General features: G+C 39.8%; 1 protein-coding gene across 2 annotated transcripts in view; it reads right to left on the minus strand.

Annotated features, from left to right (window-relative positions):
- Positions 1–481: 481 nt before the first annotated feature.
- The window catches only part of HCN1 (hyperpolarization activated cyclic nucleotide gated potassium channel 1), a 319,704-nt gene continuing 299,238 nt past the window's right edge, over positions 482–20,947 (minus strand). Inside the window, exons 7-9 of one of the 2 annotated variants that reach the window (XM_043515024.1) lie at positions 5,884–6,048; positions 5,305–5,400; positions 3,588–3,712 (exon numbers count right to left, since the gene is read on the minus strand). In XM_043515024.1, coding sequence (XP_043370959.1) covers positions 5,321–5,400; positions 5,884–6,048 — 245 coding nt within the window. In that variant the 3' untranslated portion in view covers positions 3,588–3,712; positions 5,305–5,320. Of the gene's footprint in view, positions 3,713–5,304; positions 5,401–5,883; positions 6,049–20,947 lie in introns of both variants that reach the window. The other variant, XM_038403929.2, reaches the window with a different exon arrangement.

Raw genomic sequence — 20,947 nt, forward strand, 5'->3', positions numbered from 1 at the left:
ATATTAATTCGGAAGTTAGGGTTATGAAATGGAAAAATAGCAGACAGTCCGCACTTTATGGTAAAACAAGACATGCTTGGTTATAAACATATCAGATCAAATCAAATATTCATTTTTATATATTTTGTTCAATTTATTAATAATCTTTTTATATATATTTATGGCTTTGAGCAAAGACAAAAGAAAAAAATCTAACTCGTCCCTGATCATACAGTCATTGAAAGAATCAGTTAAACTATTGTCTTCCCTGCAGCAGTAAGATCCAACCTTTTCATTAATACATTTCATCCTGTACAGATGTGAGATTCCATACATATGGGCTTATTTATGTACAGAGAAAATAGGTCAATTCTGGAACTAGCAATGAACATTTATATTACAGGAATTTGAGTCATTTGTTTCTTAACCTAAGTATATATACATTCATATATATATCTATATATATATATATATATATATATATATATATATATATATATATATAATGTATATAATTGTATACCCTGTACCATTTTTATTGAATTAACATACAAATCCTAGATTTTGTCCACTCTATTACAAAGTCATTAAAAAGATTTTTTTATGGTTTCACTGAAAGACCACATGAGTTAATGTTTCTTCATAGTGCTTAAAATAAAATTATATATATATATATATAAAAATATTTCACTACTAACCCCTTTATACCTATTAAATGTAAACCTTAAATAGTGTCAAGGATCAGAATATGATCTTAATAAATTGGATCTAATTCATTAAAAGTATTAAAATAAAATAAGGGACATTGTACTGATAATAAATGGTCTTGCAGCGTATCCATAATGCTTCAAACATTTTTAACAATTGCTTCCTTATACACTATTCCTGACCACTCCAATTAATAATGTCAGCAGCATGTTAATGGGATAATTACATTGATTTGTACTGCTGAGTGGGAGTTGGCAAAAATTGTAAAAAGTTTTATTTTTTTTTCAACTTGATGTACCCAGTTAAGTAAAAAGGCATAACAAGCAGCATGGGTTCAAGCTCTGTTAGCCTTAGACCATTTACTTGGCTCTCAGGTATATCTGAATGTACTGCAATACGTAGTTTGTGACATTATTTAATTCTACCACTGATCATTAAGGCCAGCATTAATGGCAAAAACTCCTCCTCTGAATTCATTCCTTTCACATGGTTGGCTTGCTTTTTCTTAAGGAATATGATATATGCTTTGTATTATAGTTCATAGTGCTGTTTTATCAATAATAGTTGAATTATGACATATTCAGTTTCAATTTCTATTTTATTGTGACACATCAGGCACAAATGATTATTAAAGAACTTCTTTTGTGGAGATGCTGTCTAATCACAACGTGAAGATCTGAGCAAATGAAAGAAAATGTTCACAAAACAGTATGCTTTAACCCTGCTTTCTGTCACCCTTTCCCTTCTATTTTTAAAGACTTTAAAAAATAAACCTCATATCTATGGGCTATGTTTGACACTACATGCCATAGGATATACTATCCATTTAATTACAATATACACAGACCAAATCGTGCAATCCCAGACAGACTTGATGCTATATTCTATTTATTTCTTTTAAATTAATACCACAGTCAATTACAAAACTACAGTGAAGACACAGAAAGCACCTGAAAGTCTAAATTAAGCTGTGGTTTACGAATAATCCTTTAAATGAAAAACCTCATTTCTAGCCTTAAAACAGAGATTCAGAGTCAGCATTATAGGAAATTTTAAGGTAGACACAATTAATGAATGCTTATCATTTTCTAAAGCCAAAAAGTTACTGTAACCCTTTTCCTACAATGGCTGACTGAACCTATATTTTTGTTGTTTTTTTGTTTTGTTTTGTTTTTTTTAAAAAGCATGCATGGACTATTTTCAGATGCTGTTTAGGGCAAGGAAGAAAAGTGATGGCATTGGTGAAGTACAAGCAGTTTGCAGGATCAAGCGTACAATTTTGCATAAAAACAGTGCATGTAAAAGTAACATTGCCATTGCAATACAATTTAACAGTTGTGTTGCTCTTAAATTTAATAAATTTTAAAACTGTAAAGTTATGAAGTGAAGAGCTGAAACTAAATTTCTAAACAAAGACCTTGCAATGATACACCACACAGCAGCTATTTTTGTTTGAGTCTAAAAAGTTTTTTACAATGACAATATTTATAGTTTTCATCAAAGTCTTTTGCATGAAGATAGAAGTCCACCCAGTTTTCTGAAATAACAGAATGATTTACATGTTTTGAGATTACACTTATCCAGAGCAATGGTAATGCTAGTTCTTCTACTGCAGACAGCTGGAGTATATTTCTTCTTCAATCTAATTGTCAATGGAAAGCACTAAAATGAAATTTGGACCAATAAAATGGAAGATTATGATTGATTTTCCATGATAAATGATTTACAATTTTTATACAGAAATGCAATTAATGAAAGTTAAAAGTTATTATTCAATAGGTGCTATTTCCTAGCTAGTTTGAGGGGTGTTTTTTAAAGTTTATTTCCTGGAATAAATAATACTGTCATTTAACATATAAAGTGTATTATCATTGGGTTATTTTTGTCCCTCCCTCCTCTGAAATTGGACATTGAAATAGGACATCTCTTCAGAAGTAGAGAAATATGCTAGATTAATTTTAAAGTAACACACATTAAAAACAAATAATATTACAACAAAATTTAGGCTCCTTTAATGAAAAAAAGACAAATTCTAACCAAGTCTTTTAAATTCCTTTTTGGATCTATACTTTGGATTCGTTATGAAGGGCAGAGCTGTCTAAAATATTTTGTTTCATAGTAGGCTTCCAGGGTCTATCAGGAAACAGGCTAAAATAGTTTCTGGGATGTTTTCAGTTCATTACAATGTCTCTGCTTTTCACAGTTAACAAGGATCATAAGTTTGAAGCAAATCGCGGTTTGTCTCCTTCTTGGTCTGTGTTTAAGACTGTGGAAGAATCCCTTTGTAGAACAGCTGTTGGCGGTGGGGCCCCTCGGTTAGGAGGAATTGCTCCTGAAGACATCTGACGGAAGAGAGCAACTCTCTGAGGGACAGTGCCTCTGCTCCCAGCCTGCATACCTGGACTTTGGACACTAGAGACAGGTTGTGGAATTGAGGCTAGAGACTCTCCCACCGTTGGATGAGGTCTAGAAATGAAAGTGGAAATCTCATGGGGCAAAGAAGGCTGTGAGGCAGAGAGAGGCCTCACCTCTCTGGTCAGGTTAGTGTTGTGAAGGGCTTGTGTACTCTTGTGAACTTCATTTTTCTGCGATGAACTAGGCATCTGCTGTTGCTGCTGCATCAGTGACAACTGTGAAGTAGTTGGGGATGCATACTGAAAAGTTCGACCTGCCAGAGGGCTCTGTACTGGCGGACTACAGACTGCAGTAGTATAAGAGCAAGGAGAGAGAATGACAGCTTGCTGGGGCACCTGCATGCTCGGTGTTGGAGAATGCAAGTTTCCATGAGATAGGCTGGTCGCAGTATACACAGGAGGAGACTGTGTCCTGATTCGTGATGATGATGCAGTGGTTGAAGAGCTAGAATTCAGTGCTGGCATTTGCTGTAGACTGACTGGGACAATAGCCTGCACCATCTCTCTGTCATGTTTTACTATCTGCTTCAAGATCTCATTCTCCTGATTGTTGAAAACTCCAGTATTGAGATCTTTCTGGAACTTCTGCAGGAGAAGCAAATTCTTCTTTCCTTTAGAAAGAAAGAGGTACAAGAGCAGATGGGTTAGCAGATCTGGCGCCCAGTAACAGAGTCTCACACTCACAGTGTGAGTGCATGCAAGGTGTCTTAAGACCGTGATAAAACACAAAGTCCATTGTCACTCATGCAGTACAGCTCAAGTTCTGGGTGTCAGACAGCCTACATAGTAGTGCCGTAATGATTTTCCTAGGGGGTGAGGGATGAAAGAATTCTTCTTTCCTAGCTGTGGAGCAGTGCTGACCACTCTTGGGGTACTTCTGCAGTAGCTCTCATACAGCACACACAACCCAGACCAACTGACTTTGCTACACACCCCACATGCTCTGTAGCTAAACTGCCTGCCTTAACAACACCGTACACTGAGAGAGATGTGAACTTTCTGCATCAGCCTGGTACCTCTTTACTTATAATGCACCATTATTATTAACATTATGTTCAACATAGAACCATGACAATTTACTGAACAACAGGGGGTGGGAAAAGCGACTAGACTAAGTGTAAAAAATTAATCTCTCTCTTTATCAAGCTGTCCTAATTTCCTGAATACTAAACTGTTACATAAGTTATACATATATCTGCTATTTAGCACATTTCTGGGAACTAATTATTAGACATTTGTAACTAGTGACTCAGAGAAGTAATCTCTAAATATCTGTGACCTAATATAAACTCATTGCATATGTGATACCTGGTTGTGTAATAATCACTGTAAATTGAATACCTGGGATCTCTCACAGGTTATGGTTTGACTAATGACTGTCAGTGTTTTGGCCATTTGTGAAGGTGCAGGCAGGCAGTATTTCTCTGTGTATCAATGGAATCAGACATACAGGAATAACAATTCCAACTAAATTGATCTTATTTTTATATGAGAATTTGTATTATTTTTGTCATCTGTAGATTTCCTATTAATAGAAACTCTATTAAATGCTACCATTAATAATATTTATTATTTGTTAAGCACTGACCACATGCATAGTTCTGTGCAAGGACATAATCAAAGATATGATCCCAGAACAAAAGAGCTTGCAGCATCTTGATTTGCTAACTTTGCACATTCTCAAAAGCTAGTCTCCTTTTTTATGTCTGCAAAATGTTTGCACAAATATTTTAAATGTATTTGCTAAATAAATGTTAGCAAAGATCTGTTATAAATATTGAATTCTTTGCCTGTTTTTCATAGTAAATATTTTAAGCAGTGTACACCTTCTTGTTGTGCTCCTATGATTAACATACTTCAAGCTCCCTACAATCTCCGCTTGAAGAAACTGCTAAAACTAAACCACTTTGGTGAAGTGTTTAAACTCTAGTGCCAACACCCTACTGAGTTAAAATTCTGTCTGTCTGTTCTGTTAGAGTCTGATCCTGTAAGGTACTTGTGGGAGTTCAAGGTGTCCAGCATCTTGCAGGAGTTACAGATTTTAAAGCGAGAAAGAACCACTGTGATGATCTAGTCTGACCTCCTGCATAACAAAGGCCAAATAACTTCTGTATTAAGCCCACAACCACTAGTTGAACTAGAGCATAACTTTGAGAAACAAACCCAATCTTGATTTAAAGATTTCAAGTGGTGGAGACTCTACCTCATCACTTTGTCTTTCACTTGGACATCTTAGACCTGATTTTCTGAACATCAGCAGATTCCAGCGATTTCAATTCAAGTTGCAGATGCTCAGCACCTTTGGAAATCAAATCCATAGCAACCAGCTTGTGAGGTAAATGAGGGCTTCAAGCAAAGCACAGAGTGGCTTCAACTCCCATTGGCTTCTGTGGGTGTTGAAAGCACTCAGCTCCTCTCAGCATTGGTTTCTTTGACTATAAACTATATGGGGCAGGGAAATATCTATTTTTCACTAACCTAAAGCACTGAACAATGTGGTGCATATTAACAGCACTAAGCATGATTAATAAATAATAATCTTGATACTTAAGGTATAGAAAATAAACCCCAGACGGAAATAAAGTCTTTTTTAGTATTTAAAAATAACCTTGCAGAACTTCTTGTCTTACCACATTTCTTATTCAGAAGTCAACAGAACATTTCCTGCAGTAGAAAAGTAAGGTAATTTTTTTAAAAGGGTTTAATTTTGGATTATTAGATTTCCACTCAGAGAAAAAGTTAATATTTTAAGAATAACGTCAAATATCAAAGAAAACAATACCTATTCTGTCTAGTCTGTCAATGGCCACCGTTTCAAAGGCCCTTCTCATCATGGGGTACTCCTCCAGAACCTCGTTGAAATTGTCCACGGAGAGGGAATAGAGACGGCAATATGTATCGGCTCTGACACTGGCAGTGCGGCGGCCCTTAGTCAAAAGACAAATCTCTGGGGAAAGGAAAACAAAACACGCACACACACACACACACACACACACACACACACACAGAGGAAATGAAAAAGTCAGTGAACCATGTGAAACTTCACAGCTAGAAAGAAATTTAGTGCTAACAAATAATAATTCTGTACGCAGCACCAATTTCGCTGCTGCTGCTCATCAAGGTTCCAGGGGTAAATTCTGAAAGAGTCTGGTTCTCTTCAATAAAATGAAGGAAATCAGTTTGGTTTAAAGGCAATGGTTTCTGCTTATTTTTTCTAAATACATACACATAACAATTAATTAAATTTTTAAATGATTCTTCTTAAGATGCCTGAAATAATCTATTCAGTTTCAAACTTATTTTGCGGCTCTGACTTATCCTAGTAGTTCTGTTGATTTCAGTAGGCATATTCAGGTGAGTGGAGGGACTGGGTCAATATTTCAACAAGTTTGCTCACACAATTTTAATGCTTATAATGAAAACAATATTAATATAACAATATTATAATAATATTATAATACATAATGTTAATAACAGTTATAAGAGATACAACTTTCTAATATTAACATAGGGAAACATTTGGGATATTAATTAACGTCTTACTACTTTCCCTCTTAAGGCTATATAGTACATCTAAAGCATCTGTGACAGTAGATTCATACTGGATAATAAGAGCCTCAGTCCTACATCTGGCTCCACATGGGTAGACCCCTGAATCCACATGCATGCAGTTGTTGGATAAGGGCCAAAGTTACCTTCAGACACCATACCTGTGCAAGAACATAACAGGGCCCAGCTCAGGCAAGGCTCCCCATTGAAGTCACCAAAAGTGTCCAGTACACACGTGAGTATATCTATTATTCTCACATACGTTAATGCTTTAAATTGACACTATAGTAGAATATTGTTAATTTGCAATTTGCTAATATTCACACCCCATCATTTGTTTGTCCCAATCTTTTCCCATTGCTCAATGAAGATGTGTTAGTGAAGTTTTGTATTACATAATTTATAGATTCATAGATTCATAGATACTAAGGTCAGAAGGGATCACTCTGATCATCTAGTCCGACCTCCTGCACAGCGCAGGCCACAGAATGTCACCCACTCACTCCTATGAAAAACCTCACCCATGTCTGAGCTATTGAAGTCCTCAAATCATGGTTCAAAACTTCAAGGAGCAGAGAAGCCTCCCTCCAGTCAACCATGCCCCATGCTACAGAGGAAGGCAAAAAAACCTCCAGGGCCTCTCCAATCTGCCCTGGAGGAAAACTCCCTCCTGACCCCAAACATGGCAATCAGCCAAACCCTGAGCACATGGGCAAGATTCACCAGCCAGATACCCAGGAAAGAGTTTTCTATAGTAAATCAGATCCCATCCATCTAATATCCCATCTCAGGGGATTTGGCCTATTTACCCTGAATATTTAAAGATCAATTACTTACCAAAATCCCATTATCCCATCATACCATCTCCTCCATAAACTTATCGAGTAGAATCTTAAAACCAGAAAGATCTTTTGCCCCCACTGCTTCCCTTGGAAGGTTATTCCAAAACTTCACTCCTCTGATGGTTAGAAACCTTCATCTAATTTCAAGTCTAAACTTCCTGGTGGCCAGTTTATACCCATTTGTTCTTGTGTCCACATTGGTGCTGAGCTTAAATAATTCCTCTCCCTCTCCTATATTTATCCCTCTGATATATTTATAGAGAGCAATCATATCTCCCCTCAACCTTCTTTTAGTTAGGCTAAACAAGCCCAGTTCCTTAAGTCTCCTTTCATAAGACAAGTTTTCCATTCCTCGGAACATCCTAGTAGCCCTTCTCTGTACCTGCTCCAGTTTGAATTCATCCTTTTTAAACATGGGAGACCAGAACTGCACACAGTATTCTAGGTGAGGTCTCACCAGTGCCTTGTATAACGGTACTAAAACCTCCTTATCCCTACTGGAAATGCCTCTCCTGATGCATCCCAAAACCGCATTAGCTTTTTTCACAGCCATATCACATTGGCAGCTCATAGTCATCCTATGATCAACCAATACTCCAAGGTCCTTCTCCTCTTCCGTTACTTCTAATTGATGCGTCCCCAACTTATAGCTAAAATTCTTGTTATTAATCCCTAAATGCATAACCTTACACTTCTCACTATTAAATTTCATCCTATTACTATTACTCCAGTTTACAAGGTCATCCAGATCCTCCTGTATAATATCCCGATCCTTCTCCGAATTGGCAATACCTCCCAGCTTTGTATCATCTGCAAACTTATTAGCACACTCCCACTTTTTGTGCCAAGGTCAGTAACAAAAAGATTAAATAAGATTGGTCCCAAAACCGATCCCTGAGGAACTCCACTGGTAACCTCCCTCCAACCTGACAGTTCGCCTTTCAGTAGGATGCTTAATTTGTAATGCTACAGAACATTAACTACTACATATAATATAGTGCTAATCAGGAATTTATTGCCAGAAAGTCTAAACCAAAAGTATTCATGGGAAAGGGTCAGTGTGGACAAATTTCCTGGTTTAAATTTTTTTTTAAACAGAAAGTTCTGCTTTTTGGGTCAAAACATTTTTGTTTCAAAATTTAAATGAATTTACAGTAAAGAAATATAAAATAAAAAGATTGAAAGTGAAACAAAGCATTTAAAAAATTATCAAAATGAAACATTTCAGCTGAGCTCTTCTGACTTGTTCAGGGATTTCTGGTTCACAAAAAAATTCAAGGTTTTTACTGTGTTCCATTTCAGGACAAGAAAAAATTTTGAAATCTCAAAACACTCACATTATGGGAAAACTCTTTCCTGCCCAGCTATAGTATCATAACAAATGTTAAAAACTAAATTACAAATAGATGAACAAATGGATGAACAAAGCACATTGGATAGGGTGACCATATTTCCCAATGTTGAATACTGGACACCTGGTAAAATTACTCATATTCTAGTGAGTTCGACAGCAATCAGAACTATGCAGTAAAAACAAGTCAAATTAATATATCAAGTTGACTGAGCTCCTGTTAAAAAGAAATACTGCAAAGTTGGATTCTTTTTATTTATCTTATCTTTAAGACTTTAGGGTTCACACAGGAGGGGTGACACACACACACATAGAGGTGAAACACACCATACACCTTTCTCACACACAGGGGGGAATGACTAACCGAGCCTCCCCTCCCTGTCCGGCGCTCTCCGCCCTCCATACTGGGCTGGGCCCCTGGGATGGACCTGCCTCTCCTGATACCTAGTGCCGCATCTTCCTGAGGCAACAAATGGGGAGTGGGGGCATGCAGGGTCACATGTCCCCCCTCCCCAGATTTCTGCAGGGTTCACACCAGAATGTGGCCAGCAGCAGCCTTTCGGCACTTTGTGGGAGGGCAGGGATGGGAGCTGCTTCCAGTCACTGGTGGGTGGGGCGGGAGGGATGACCTGTCTTTGCAGAGCTCATCTCTTCCCCCTGCCTCTGTCCCCTGTGTCTGGAAGCAGCTTTTCCGTTCCTGCGGACACTGTGTCAAACTGCAGCTAACACCTCCAGGCTGCTGCTAGCCATGGACATAATCCAGCCGCCTCCTGTCCCCTGGCTACAGTGAGGGCAGGAAGGGGTTAAACTCTAAGGATGCATTGTGCACCAGGGCCCAGTGAACTTGACTGCAGGGGCTTCAGCAAACCTAGTCAGAGAGGTGGCTCAGCAAGGGAGGGTGCCTAGGGGACAAAGCAGCCCCATGCTTCCTGGGGGCAGGACCCAGGGCGGGCCGGGGGGGAGGGTGCTAAGCTCCTGCCTGGGGGGTTGCTGTGGATCCTGCAGGATCGGGGCGTGAACAGGCTGGAAATTGCTTCCCCCTGACTCCAGAGCTTAGCTGAGGGGTGGAGAGGCTACCTTGTGCCAATGCTGTGCGGGGTTTTAGCACATGCAGGGCTCTGCTCCTCCTGGCCAGCACCCCAGGCTGGAAGGTCTTGGGCTTTCCTGGGGCGCTGACCCAGCCAGAGGCAGTGAGGGGAAGGAAGGAGCCTGCCAGCCAGGCTGTTGGTGAGCTGAGCGCTCCGATAAGGGGCTGGTTCTCCACACAGCACTGGGAGCGTGATGGGATATGGAGGAGCAGCAGGGATACAGGGGTGAATGGGCAAAGCAGGGAGAAGACAGTGAGAGGGGGAGCACGTAAATGGCAGATCAGTGGGCAGCAAAGGTGACACTTAACCCGCTGCTGCCTGGCACCTGCCCTCACTCCCCAATCACCGCAGAGCGCGCCCAGTGCCGGCAGGAAACGGGACAGGTGGTAGGGCCCTGCTGTCCAAGAGCCAGCATGCAGCGAGGGCTGTGCTGATGGACCAGCAGAGGAGAGACCTGGCCCTGTGTGCTGCAGCTTCACCCAGCCACCAGCCGTGCACACATTGTTGACCACTGGACCCTTCCACTCACCGCTAGTGGGTGGGAGGCTGGCGATCAGGGATCCGGCCAGCAGCAGGATCAACCAGTACTCATGGGGGGAGATAGAAAATACGGAACAATTTGCCCATTTTAAAGAAAAGGTCAGGACACTTGCAGGAGGACTTAAATACAGGACTGTCCCTTTAAAAACAGGACATCTGGTCACCCAAACCCTAGGGTAATTTGAAAAATTAAGAAATCCACAATGGATCATTCAAATTTATAAAGTTCTATTATATTTTATATACAAATAAACCATCATTTTCTCTTCTTCATGTTCATGGTAAAATACATTTTCTAGAAACCTGGATCTGAAGAATCTTGATGGCAGTTGGCCTTGTGCTTCTTATATATGTGTGTATGTTATATGCATGCACCCATTATCTATATTTCCAGTGAAAGAATACAGAAAAAAAATTATTTTCTTGTGATATAATAATAAAATAATACCTAGCTCTTATAGCACTTTTCCATCTTCAGATCACAAAATATTGTACAGAGGAGGTAAGTATCATTATCCCCATTTTACAGATTGGGAAACTGAGGCACACTTGCCAAGGTCACTCATCAAGCCAGTGGAAAGGCCAGGTATTGAACGAAGGTCTTTTGAGTTCTAATCCAGAAGGAAGCCTTATGATCATCTAGTCTGACCTCTGGCACATATAGACCATAGATTTTTATCATGTTATTCCTACATCATGCCCATAATGTCTGGTTGAGCTAGAGCATATCTTTTAAAAAAGACCTTCAGTTCTGATGTCATGTCTTCAAGTGATAGATAATAATGGTAAAAGAATCAGTGGTTTAGGTAAGGATTGAGAAATACCTTGGAATACTAGGAAATACCAGGTTGGAGAAGAAAGAGCCCCTAAGAAAATATCAGAGAGGGCTCCATATTTTCAAATCATAGAATCATAGACTATCAGGGTTGGGAGGGACCTCAGGAGGTCATCTAGTTCACCCCCCTGCTCAAAGCAGGACCAATCCCCAACTAAATCATCCCAGCCAGGGCTTTTTCAAACCTGACCTTAAAAACCTCTAAGGAAGGAGATTCCACCACATCCCTAGGTAACCCATTTCAGTGCTTCAATGAGGCTGAACATTTTCATTCGAAAACTCAAACTACAACATTATTCTGAAATTAATGTGTACACCTCTGGAGTTATGATGGGCATTTCTAGCAACATCTCCTGATAGGTTCAAATTCTAATAGCGATTATAAATACACTATGTTGCTCAGGTATAAGGATTTCATTTCACTACATCATCAAGTACCAGTTGCAACCTAGCCATGACAATTTTGTAATTGATTTTATTTTTTATTTTTACGTTTGAATAAGTTCTATCTTGTCAACTATTACTTCAGAAAAAGCTCTTAGACATAATGAAAAAGATAAAATACGAAATCTCACTGTACTTGGACTTTGCATAGGGAAAAGGACTAGAACACAATGCATTTTAAGTTGCTCTGTCAACCACCATGCTGCTTTTGAAATACCTGCACTATTTCACACAAATGGATCAATATATTTTATGACGAGGATACAAGAATGAAACCCACAATGTTGTATTTTAAATCTGTCTCATAGGTGTCAAATATAATAGCAAATATGCACCATGTCTAGTGCCTAATAGTTAAGACACTTCTTGATGTTGAACTAGTTTAAAAAGGCTATCAAATGTAAACAATAGTGGAGAAAATATCTGTAAATAGCGCAAAGAAGCAGAGGTGTCCTTTAGTATAAAAGGAAAGAAGCTGTGACCCACTACACACTCATATTTTTATCTGTGGCTGGCATGAAAATTGCCATCCTTTTGACACTGTGAAAGTGTCAAACACTTTTATTTTTCCTTCTCAAGCTTAACTATTTCTTCAGTTCCAATTAATGATTTTAGGTATTAGACTGCAATGAATCTGTAATTCAACTCTTATGTAGGTTTACTTTACTAAAAACACAATCTTTTTGGACAATTGTTCCCTGGAACATTATAAAACAAATGCCAATCACAGTTCTAATGAGAAATGGCTTTTGAAAGCACTAAACAATGCTACAGACATCAGTTTATTTTTATAGCCCATCTTTTACATAACTGTGGTTAACTCAACGGTTTAATTAAATGGGAAAGTCACGATTTGCACTTCGCTATCATGGGACTGCTTCACAGATGGCACCATAAAACTCAAAAGTATACGGAAAGTGGATCAATTACAATGCACACGTACCTTTTAAAAAGTGAAAGTAACATATGTAGAAATAACAATTTTAAGATAAAAATGTTTTGAGGATTATGGGCATTAATATTGACTATCTGTAATATTAAAACATAAGAACAACAATCCAAATAAGAAGCTAAATGAGTTGTGCTCATCAGTTATCTTCCTACAGGTCAGTATTTAAATAAGTAGGTCAATTTTCAGACTTCTACACAATATACATTTCCAAAGAAGCTTGTACAAACAAAAGTACATCTATAGCTGCACCATGTAAAACTAAGTGGAAAATATATGGAATAATGCATAAATGCAACAGATTTTCTGGGCAGGCACCTCTAGATGCCCAAATGATACAGCTAAGAAAAATTAAATAGGGATGAAATCAATGAGTTGGCCTATATTAAATGATTTCTTAGTAGTTTGGATTAGCACAAGGGAGAACTTTGAAAGGAGCAGAGAGTAGAAAAATAATAAGAGAGTAAGGGGCAAACTGACTCCTAAAAATAGCCAGTGCTAGCTAGCAGTGGCTAAAAGGGTAAGTTACTGACCTGTAACTGAAGGTTCTTTTAGATGTGTGGTCCCACTGTAGTTTGTGCATGTACACTGTGTGCCCAGAGCCGGAGAATTTGAAAGTAATGTCTGGTCGTCTGTGCATGCACCCTGGCTCACCTTGTGTCTCCATCCAAGGGAATAAAAAAAAAGTGGACTGACCGCCTCTACAGTTCCTTCTCTACCACAAATTAGATAGAGCTGAAGCAGTGGGGAAGGAGGGAGGATAGTAGACTACAGATTGAAACAAAACATCTCAAAGACTCTCCAGTTTCAGGTCAGTAACTTCCTTTTCTTCTTTGAGTGATGTCCCTATTGTATCTCACAATGGGTGACTGACAAGCAGTACCTAAATAGGAGGAGGGTGTGAGGATGTAGATGGAAGGGCTGAGGACTGCCATCCCAAAGGAGGCATCAGCAGAGGAGTCCCGCACTGGTACATGTTTTGCAAACATGTGAACGGAGTCCCATGTGGCTGTCTTACAGATGTCAAGGAGGGAAACATCCTTAAATGATGCCATTGTTGTAGTTTGTGCTCTGGTGGAACGAGCTCTTTCCCCATTAGAGGGAGTGGGGGGTTTGACAGCTGATAGCAGAGTAGAATGCAGCCAGAGATCCATTTGGAGATTCTCTAGGTCAGTGGTTCTTAACCTATTTACGACTGTGGGCTGCATATACAGCTCTCTGTGTTATATGGACTGCATCCACACACTATACATACTACCTGTACATCTAAAAAAACATAAGGTTTAGTATTTGTTATATGACAGCAATATGATTCAAATTGATACAGTACCTTTCATTTCAACCCAGGCATATGTCTACCAAGAACATTTTAAATTAGCAAAATAAGTGAAAACATCACTTTACAATTATTAATTTATGGTAAGGGTGGCATGGCATGGTATATTGCACCTATTGCTCTAGGTGGATATGGCGTGCCCCCTAATTCTTTCTGCTACAGCAACAAATAGTCTTGGGGATTTCCTGATTGGTTTTGTTCTTTTCAGGTAAAATATAAAGGCCCGCTGAACATTGAAGGAATGGAGTCTTAATTTCTCTGCAGACATGTGCAGTTTTGGGAAGAGCATGGTAAGTGAATTGATTGGTTAAGGTGAAATTCTGAAAATACTTTAGGGGTGAATTTGAGATGTAGAAGCAAAGAAACCTTATTCTTATTGAATATAGTGTAAGGAGGATCTGCCATCATTGCTTCATGCTTGCCAACCAACCCTTCTAGCTGAGGTGATGGCTACAAGGAAAGTGATCTTCATGGAAAGGAGAGACATGGAGCAAGAAGCTAAAGATTCAAAGGGAGGGCCTTGTGAGTACCAAGAGAACAAGGTTAAAGTACCTCTGGGGAGTAGGCTTCTGAATAGGTGGAAAGGTTTTTATTAGTCCTTTTCAAAATCTATTGTCAGTGGATATGCAAAGACTGAGTAGTTCTCAGAAGGAGATGGTATGCACTGCTTGCTGCCAAGCAGACTCAGAAGGAGCTGATGGACAATCCTGATGTCTTCAAAGAGAGGATATAGTCCTAGATGAGAGGTATATCTGCAGTTTCTGGGAGAATGCCTCTTTGATGTGCTCAAGAAGAAAAACACCTCCATTTAGATATGTAACATCTTTTAGCAGAGTCCTTTCTACTATTAGCAAGGTTGTCTCACATGGTTCTGGAGCACGAACATTCTAAGATGGATTCCCATCCAAATACCAATTCCTGAGGTGGAGTGAATATGGATCGGGGTGCTTGATCTTGCCATTCCACTGAGTCAGGAGTTTGGGAAACATTGGGAGGGTGATAGGTGGGCGGGGTGACATGCATAGGAGGTTGGGAAACCAAAACTGCCTGGACCAGAAGTGGGTCATCAGGATGACTCTGTCCTGCTGGATTTTGTGTAGAACCCGTGGCAGGAGCAGTAGCGAAGGGAAGGTACAGTTGAACTGATCTGACCAAGGAAGAAGCAGAGCGTCACCCTGGGAGTGGTGACCTAGGGTGCCTCTGGAGTAATATGTGAGGCATTTCCTGTTTTCTTGAGAGGTGAACAGATCCTGAGTTGGGGTTCCCCATAGAGTGAAAGTATTGCATGATGCCAAGTCATAGAGCTCCTACTTGTGGGTGACTGCAAAATATCTGTTAGGGGCATCTGCAACCATATTTTGCTTCCCTGGAAGGGAGGCTGCTGAGAGGGTGATTCAATTGCTGATGCGCCAGTTCCACAGGCTGACCACTTCTGCACACAGGGAGATGGATCTTGCTCCTTCCTGCTTGTTGATGTAGAAGACAGTCATAACATTGTCTTACATTACAAAGACATAATGAATATGGATGTATGGAAGAGAGGTCTTGCATGCCTTCCAGAGTGTTGCAACTCCAGGATATTGATATGCATCCTGGACTTTCAAGGTGTCCAAGTGCTATTTGGCTTTTCATGTGGAGTCCCCAACTTAATAGGGATGCATTTGCTGCGACACTCTGTACCTCAGAATAGCAACCTGGAACCCCCATGTTCAGCACTATGATATGATTATGAGTGTGAGATATCATCTAATAAGTCTTGATTTGTTGAACATTAATATTCTGTTGAATTATGTGTATTACCATTGAATCTGAAGTTATGAAGTTTTGCTATATGTGGGTTACTGACATATGTTGTGAGGTTGGGAAACATCCACAGTCAGCCTTTCAGTGGCAGCAAAGGAGCACCCAGTAAGACAGATTTACATCAGGACCAACCAGACATGTGTTTATGGGACATTAAGGGGAATCCACTCTCCCAGTGGCCATCCCAGAGACTCCACAGAGAGGGCATGTACGCAATGAAGATGGCCTAACCTACATCACAGCAAGCATTTTTTTAGCAGCTGAGATAAAGTATAAAAAAAGGACAATGACATAATCACTGAAGCTAGCTCCTCCCCTATTTCAACAACTGGAAGAGCATCTGGAAAACAAAGACTTTGAACTGGGGAGATTGATCCCAAGCTGAAAGGCAAATACAGCCCGTATATTAAGGACTGTGAGCTGCTTGTAACATCTATTAGGGTGAGAATAACTCTTTGAGTCAAATCTTGCTTAGTCTGTTAAAGTTTGAATTTCTATTTTTATTTCTTTTGTAACCAATTTTTATTTCTATGCCTGCTACTTATAATCACTTAAAATCTATCTTTCTGTAGTTAATAAATCTGTTTTATATTTTACCTAAAACAGTGTGGCTTTGGTTGACGTGCTTGGGGAATTTCAAATGAGGTTAACAAGAGCCACTATCCTTTGTCAGAGCGGTGAACTAATTAATGAGTTTGCATTGTCCAAGGGAGTCTTGAGCAGTGTAAAACAGTATAGTGCTGGGGTGCAGGGCTGGGGTGATTAGCTAGGGCCTCTTTCTGTATGATTCATGAGTGGCTTAGAGAGCATTCATACAATTTAGTATGATACAGTGCCTGGAGAAGGAGTAAAATACAGATTTATTATATATAAATTTCCCCACTGTATTTTCCACTGAATGCATCTGATGAAGTGAGCTGTAGCTCACGAAAGCTTATGCTCAAATAAATTTGTTAGTCTCTAAGGTGCCACAAGTACTCCTTTTCTTTTTGTGAATACAGACTAATATGGCTGCTATTCTGAAACCAGTCACAGTGCCTGGAGGTGTTTGCTGTTTGTCACTGGCATAGCATTGTGAGAGACAGCCCAAGCTGGAGGGTGAAGGGGCACAGAGGTCCCACAGTTCCAGTTTGTACCCTGGGGATCCCTTCACATTTGTAATAATGGTTCTTTCCAGAGAAGAAGGGATAAAGGGGACACTCACACATACCGGGCAAGTATTTGTCCATCATAGCACGAAATACACTACCTTGGTTATTATAATGAGGTTCATGTAATGGTGATTTTGAAAGTATACTGACTGAAGCCACATTTGAAGGCAATGCAGTTGGACCTTTGCAAACAGGGTGGCCTAGGTGCATGAGGCCATATGACCTAAGAGAATGATATGTTTTGACTGGTATTTGAGCATTGTTTGTAATCTGAGCTATATTTTTCCTGGGCTGGAACCTGTCCCGGGTATGTTCTTTCAGTGATAGAATTAAAGGTGGCTGTGATGAAGTCCAGAGATTGTATGGGGTGAGAACAGATTTTTCTGTTTATGCTGATTCCCAGTCAGAAAAGGAGGTGCAGTATCATAGAAGTTGGCACACAGGCTTCCTGGTGGGATTTGGTGACAAGGAGCCAGTCATCAAGGTAGTGAAAGATAATAAGATAACATCATCTGATGTGAGGTGCTAGTACCAAGAATATAGTGGTACAGAATCTGAGGGATGTTGCTATTCAGAAAGGGAGTAGTACAGTGTACTAAAAACAGTTAGAGCCCACCATAATCTGAGGAAGCATCTGTGAGCGGGATGAACATCTATGTGAAAGTAGACATCTTTCATATTGAGAGCCATAAACCACATGCCCTTTTCTAAAGATGAGATTATAGATGTTAATGTGAACATGCGAAATCTGAGTTTGCGAATGAAGCAGTTGAGATGGCAGAGGTCGAGGATTGGTCTCCAACTGCTCTTCTTTTTGGGCATCAGGAAATAAATCAAGTAAAACCCACTCACTTGGTATTGAGAATGGATATGTTCTATAGTTCCTTGCTGTAATAGGGAGTTCACCTCTTGTTTGAGGATACCATTGTGAGAGCAGCCCCCAAAGTGGTGGTTAGGAATCTCCCAGGGACAAGAATGCTGATTTCGGTTCCAGTGGCAATACTGTTAGTACCATTGGGGGAACTTGTATTCTCTGTATGGGATGGGAAACAAACTCCTTCCAGAGAAAATGCTTTGTGGAGTGGCAACGGATTCAGACCTCCCTGGTGTGAGAGGGGTTCTACTTGTTCAAACCGCTGGAGCTGAAAAGGAAAAGAGTATCTCAAGCTGATGAAAATTGATGAAAAACTTGTCAATGCCAATGGATCCTGGGGTTGGAGATGCTGAGGATGATGGTACTGATGGATCACAGTCTGGTACTGATGTGCTTATGGACTTTCTTGTTGTGCCTCTGGGACTTAGGACGTGCTAAGTCCTCACAGGGCGAGGTGATGAGCTTGCTTAGAGCCGAATCTGACTTCTTTGAAGAGGATTTAGAGGAAGACTGAGTCTCATGCTTCTGAGAGTGCTTCCAGCATTCCCAATGACATCCCAACAGAGAGTTTTGGGGGTTGAATCTCCTGCTCCAGAGTCAGATTTTGCAGCAGAAGGTGCACTCCTTATTGGATCAGACCAACATTCAGCAGGATTCCATGGCCTGGGTCTGATCTGGGGCCTCCTGGCCTTCTCCATAAGGTATTTGCAGAGATGAAGTTCCTGCTCTTCTCGGGTATGGCTGGGTAATGATGGGCAGATACTGAACCTCACAGTGATGTGGACTTCCCCAAGCACTGATGGTCATTGCTGACTGAGAAGGTATGCAGGCATGAAGTGCAGAGTTTAAAGCCTGGAGTCCAGGGCATAGTCTAGTACTCGAATGGAGTACAGGGCTGGGGGGAGTTCCCTAAGAGACTAAATCTAAATATTAATAAATCCATAAAACACTGAACTATAGACTATAAAAACTGTAAAAACTATTTACAAAACTAAACCTAATTTTTATTTTGTAGGATGAAGCTGAAGCTACAGACACTGGAGGTTCCCACCTGGACCATGTGGCAGTGAGAAAGAACTTGAGAGAAAGAACTTGAGAGGCCCCACACCTTATCCCCTTGGCCCGAGATACTGATGCACGGACCAATAGACGCTACTTTCAAATTCTCTGGCTCCAGGTGCATGGCGCTCACCTGGAATATAATGGAATACAATAGGGACATCACTCAAAGAAGAATTTAGGACTTTGTGGAGGTATATATATAGGTCTTGACCCAGCACCACTGAAATCAGTGGGAATGTTAGTATTGATTTTATTGGGAAGATGATCATGCCCATAGTTAATTGTATCAACACGCCACCTTTGATGTTAATATTTTTTGCCATTTTCTACCCAATCCCCAAACTCCACCTCTTACAGAAAATTATTGTGAAGGTAGTGGCAATCCAACTCCAGCATTACCTGTAGGAACCATTGCTTAAAACCAGTGAATAAATTTAATGTCCTTTGGTGACTGAGGAGGGAGATAGAAAAGCCCTGTTATGGCATCTAGTCTATCTCCAGTTGTATGATTCTATGAAAGTGTGGCACCATTCTCTTTCAAGAAGCAGTAAAGTGTAGCGGACACAGTGGCACCTATCCAGTTATTGTCACTTCATTTCCCATATAAATTACACTCAGAATGTAATTATTCAACTTGCAATGTCACATTAACATTTGATTAGAGATTGAAAATAAAGTCAAATTAGCAACATAACAATGTGCAGTTGCCTTGAAGGAATAATTTGGTGACAAAGAGATGAATTATGCTGATACAGGAAACAGAAACGAGTCAAATGGTTAGTTGGCACTTTAGATGAATGTGGCCCTGTTCATCATATCAGACACTGCCCTAGCTAAGGGATGGGCTAGAATAATAGTTTGAAAAAAGAAATACCCAACAATTTGGTAGATGGCATGTCAGAAATATGTGCACATACTTCATTTGAAGTAGGAGCCAAAGATCAGAAATGGTATAGGGCTCTAGAGGCAGATTTTTGCTTTACAGATAAGTGGTGCTGAGTTGATTAAGTAAACTGCCTCTTCATGTTAAAACAAAGTACTAGTGGTTGGAAGATCCTACATGGATTTCCAAATCTGCTACATATTTGTGAGCTAAAGAACTTTATTTAAAGTCCTGCTCAGTCTTTTGTTGTCTGCCACAGAATCCAGATTGCAGGATATAATGAACAGTGTCCCTCCAGCTGAGGAAAGCTGACTACTGCTCCAATTTCTCAGCAGGGGGCTGGTGTTTCATCATGCACTAGGTATATTACATTGTCATCTAAATAGGCAAGCCACTATTTAGGCCATATGGCAGCTTTCATCAGCTGAAGGAGGAAAGAAAATCACAGCAATCTAAATGTTTTGGACAGGCAATCTAATCTTTTCATTTTTTGTTAGGTGAAATGGACAAGACATTAGCATGCTGGTATTATTTCTTTTTGTTATATTCTAAATGCATCAAGAAATAATTAAACAATTACCAATGGGGTTTTAATGCTTAACAGAGGAGTTTTCTGCTCCTCAACTTTATGGCAATTATCTGCAAGCCAAGGATTTCCCGCCTCCCCTCCCAATAAAAAAAACTAGATAAAAGGATTCAGTCATTAACTTTCCTAATACTCTGTGCACAGAACTGGAAATACAATTTCACACTCCTGGGTCCATTGTAAACTTTATCCACTATTATTCTTGTAGTTTAGAAGTCAGTGGGAATTAGATTTTGGAATCAGCTATCTCCAAAACAGAAAGGGAGAGAAAATATTTTATATGATAAGGTTTGAGTTCTTGAATGTTGCGCTTCAGTATTTCTGCCTCTATTTTTTTTTTTAATTCCCTGCCAACCTCAAGTAGGACCTACCTTATAATGTCATCAGTTTCTCCCTGGGGCATAAACTGTAAAACCATGAAAGATTCTGTACTTTCCTTTAGGTCTTTTCGTATAGACTACACACTATAGTATCAGCCACGAGTATCCAGATTACAATCTGAATGTAGCTGAGGCAGTCTAAATGAGTAATGGTTTCCATTCTCTACAAAAGT

Source organism: Dermochelys coriacea, chromosome 5, assembly GCF_009764565.3.
Source record: "Dermochelys coriacea isolate rDerCor1 chromosome 5, rDerCor1.pri.v4, whole genome shotgun sequence".
Taxonomy (NCBI): domain Eukaryota; kingdom Metazoa; phylum Chordata; order Testudines; family Dermochelyidae; genus Dermochelys; species Dermochelys coriacea.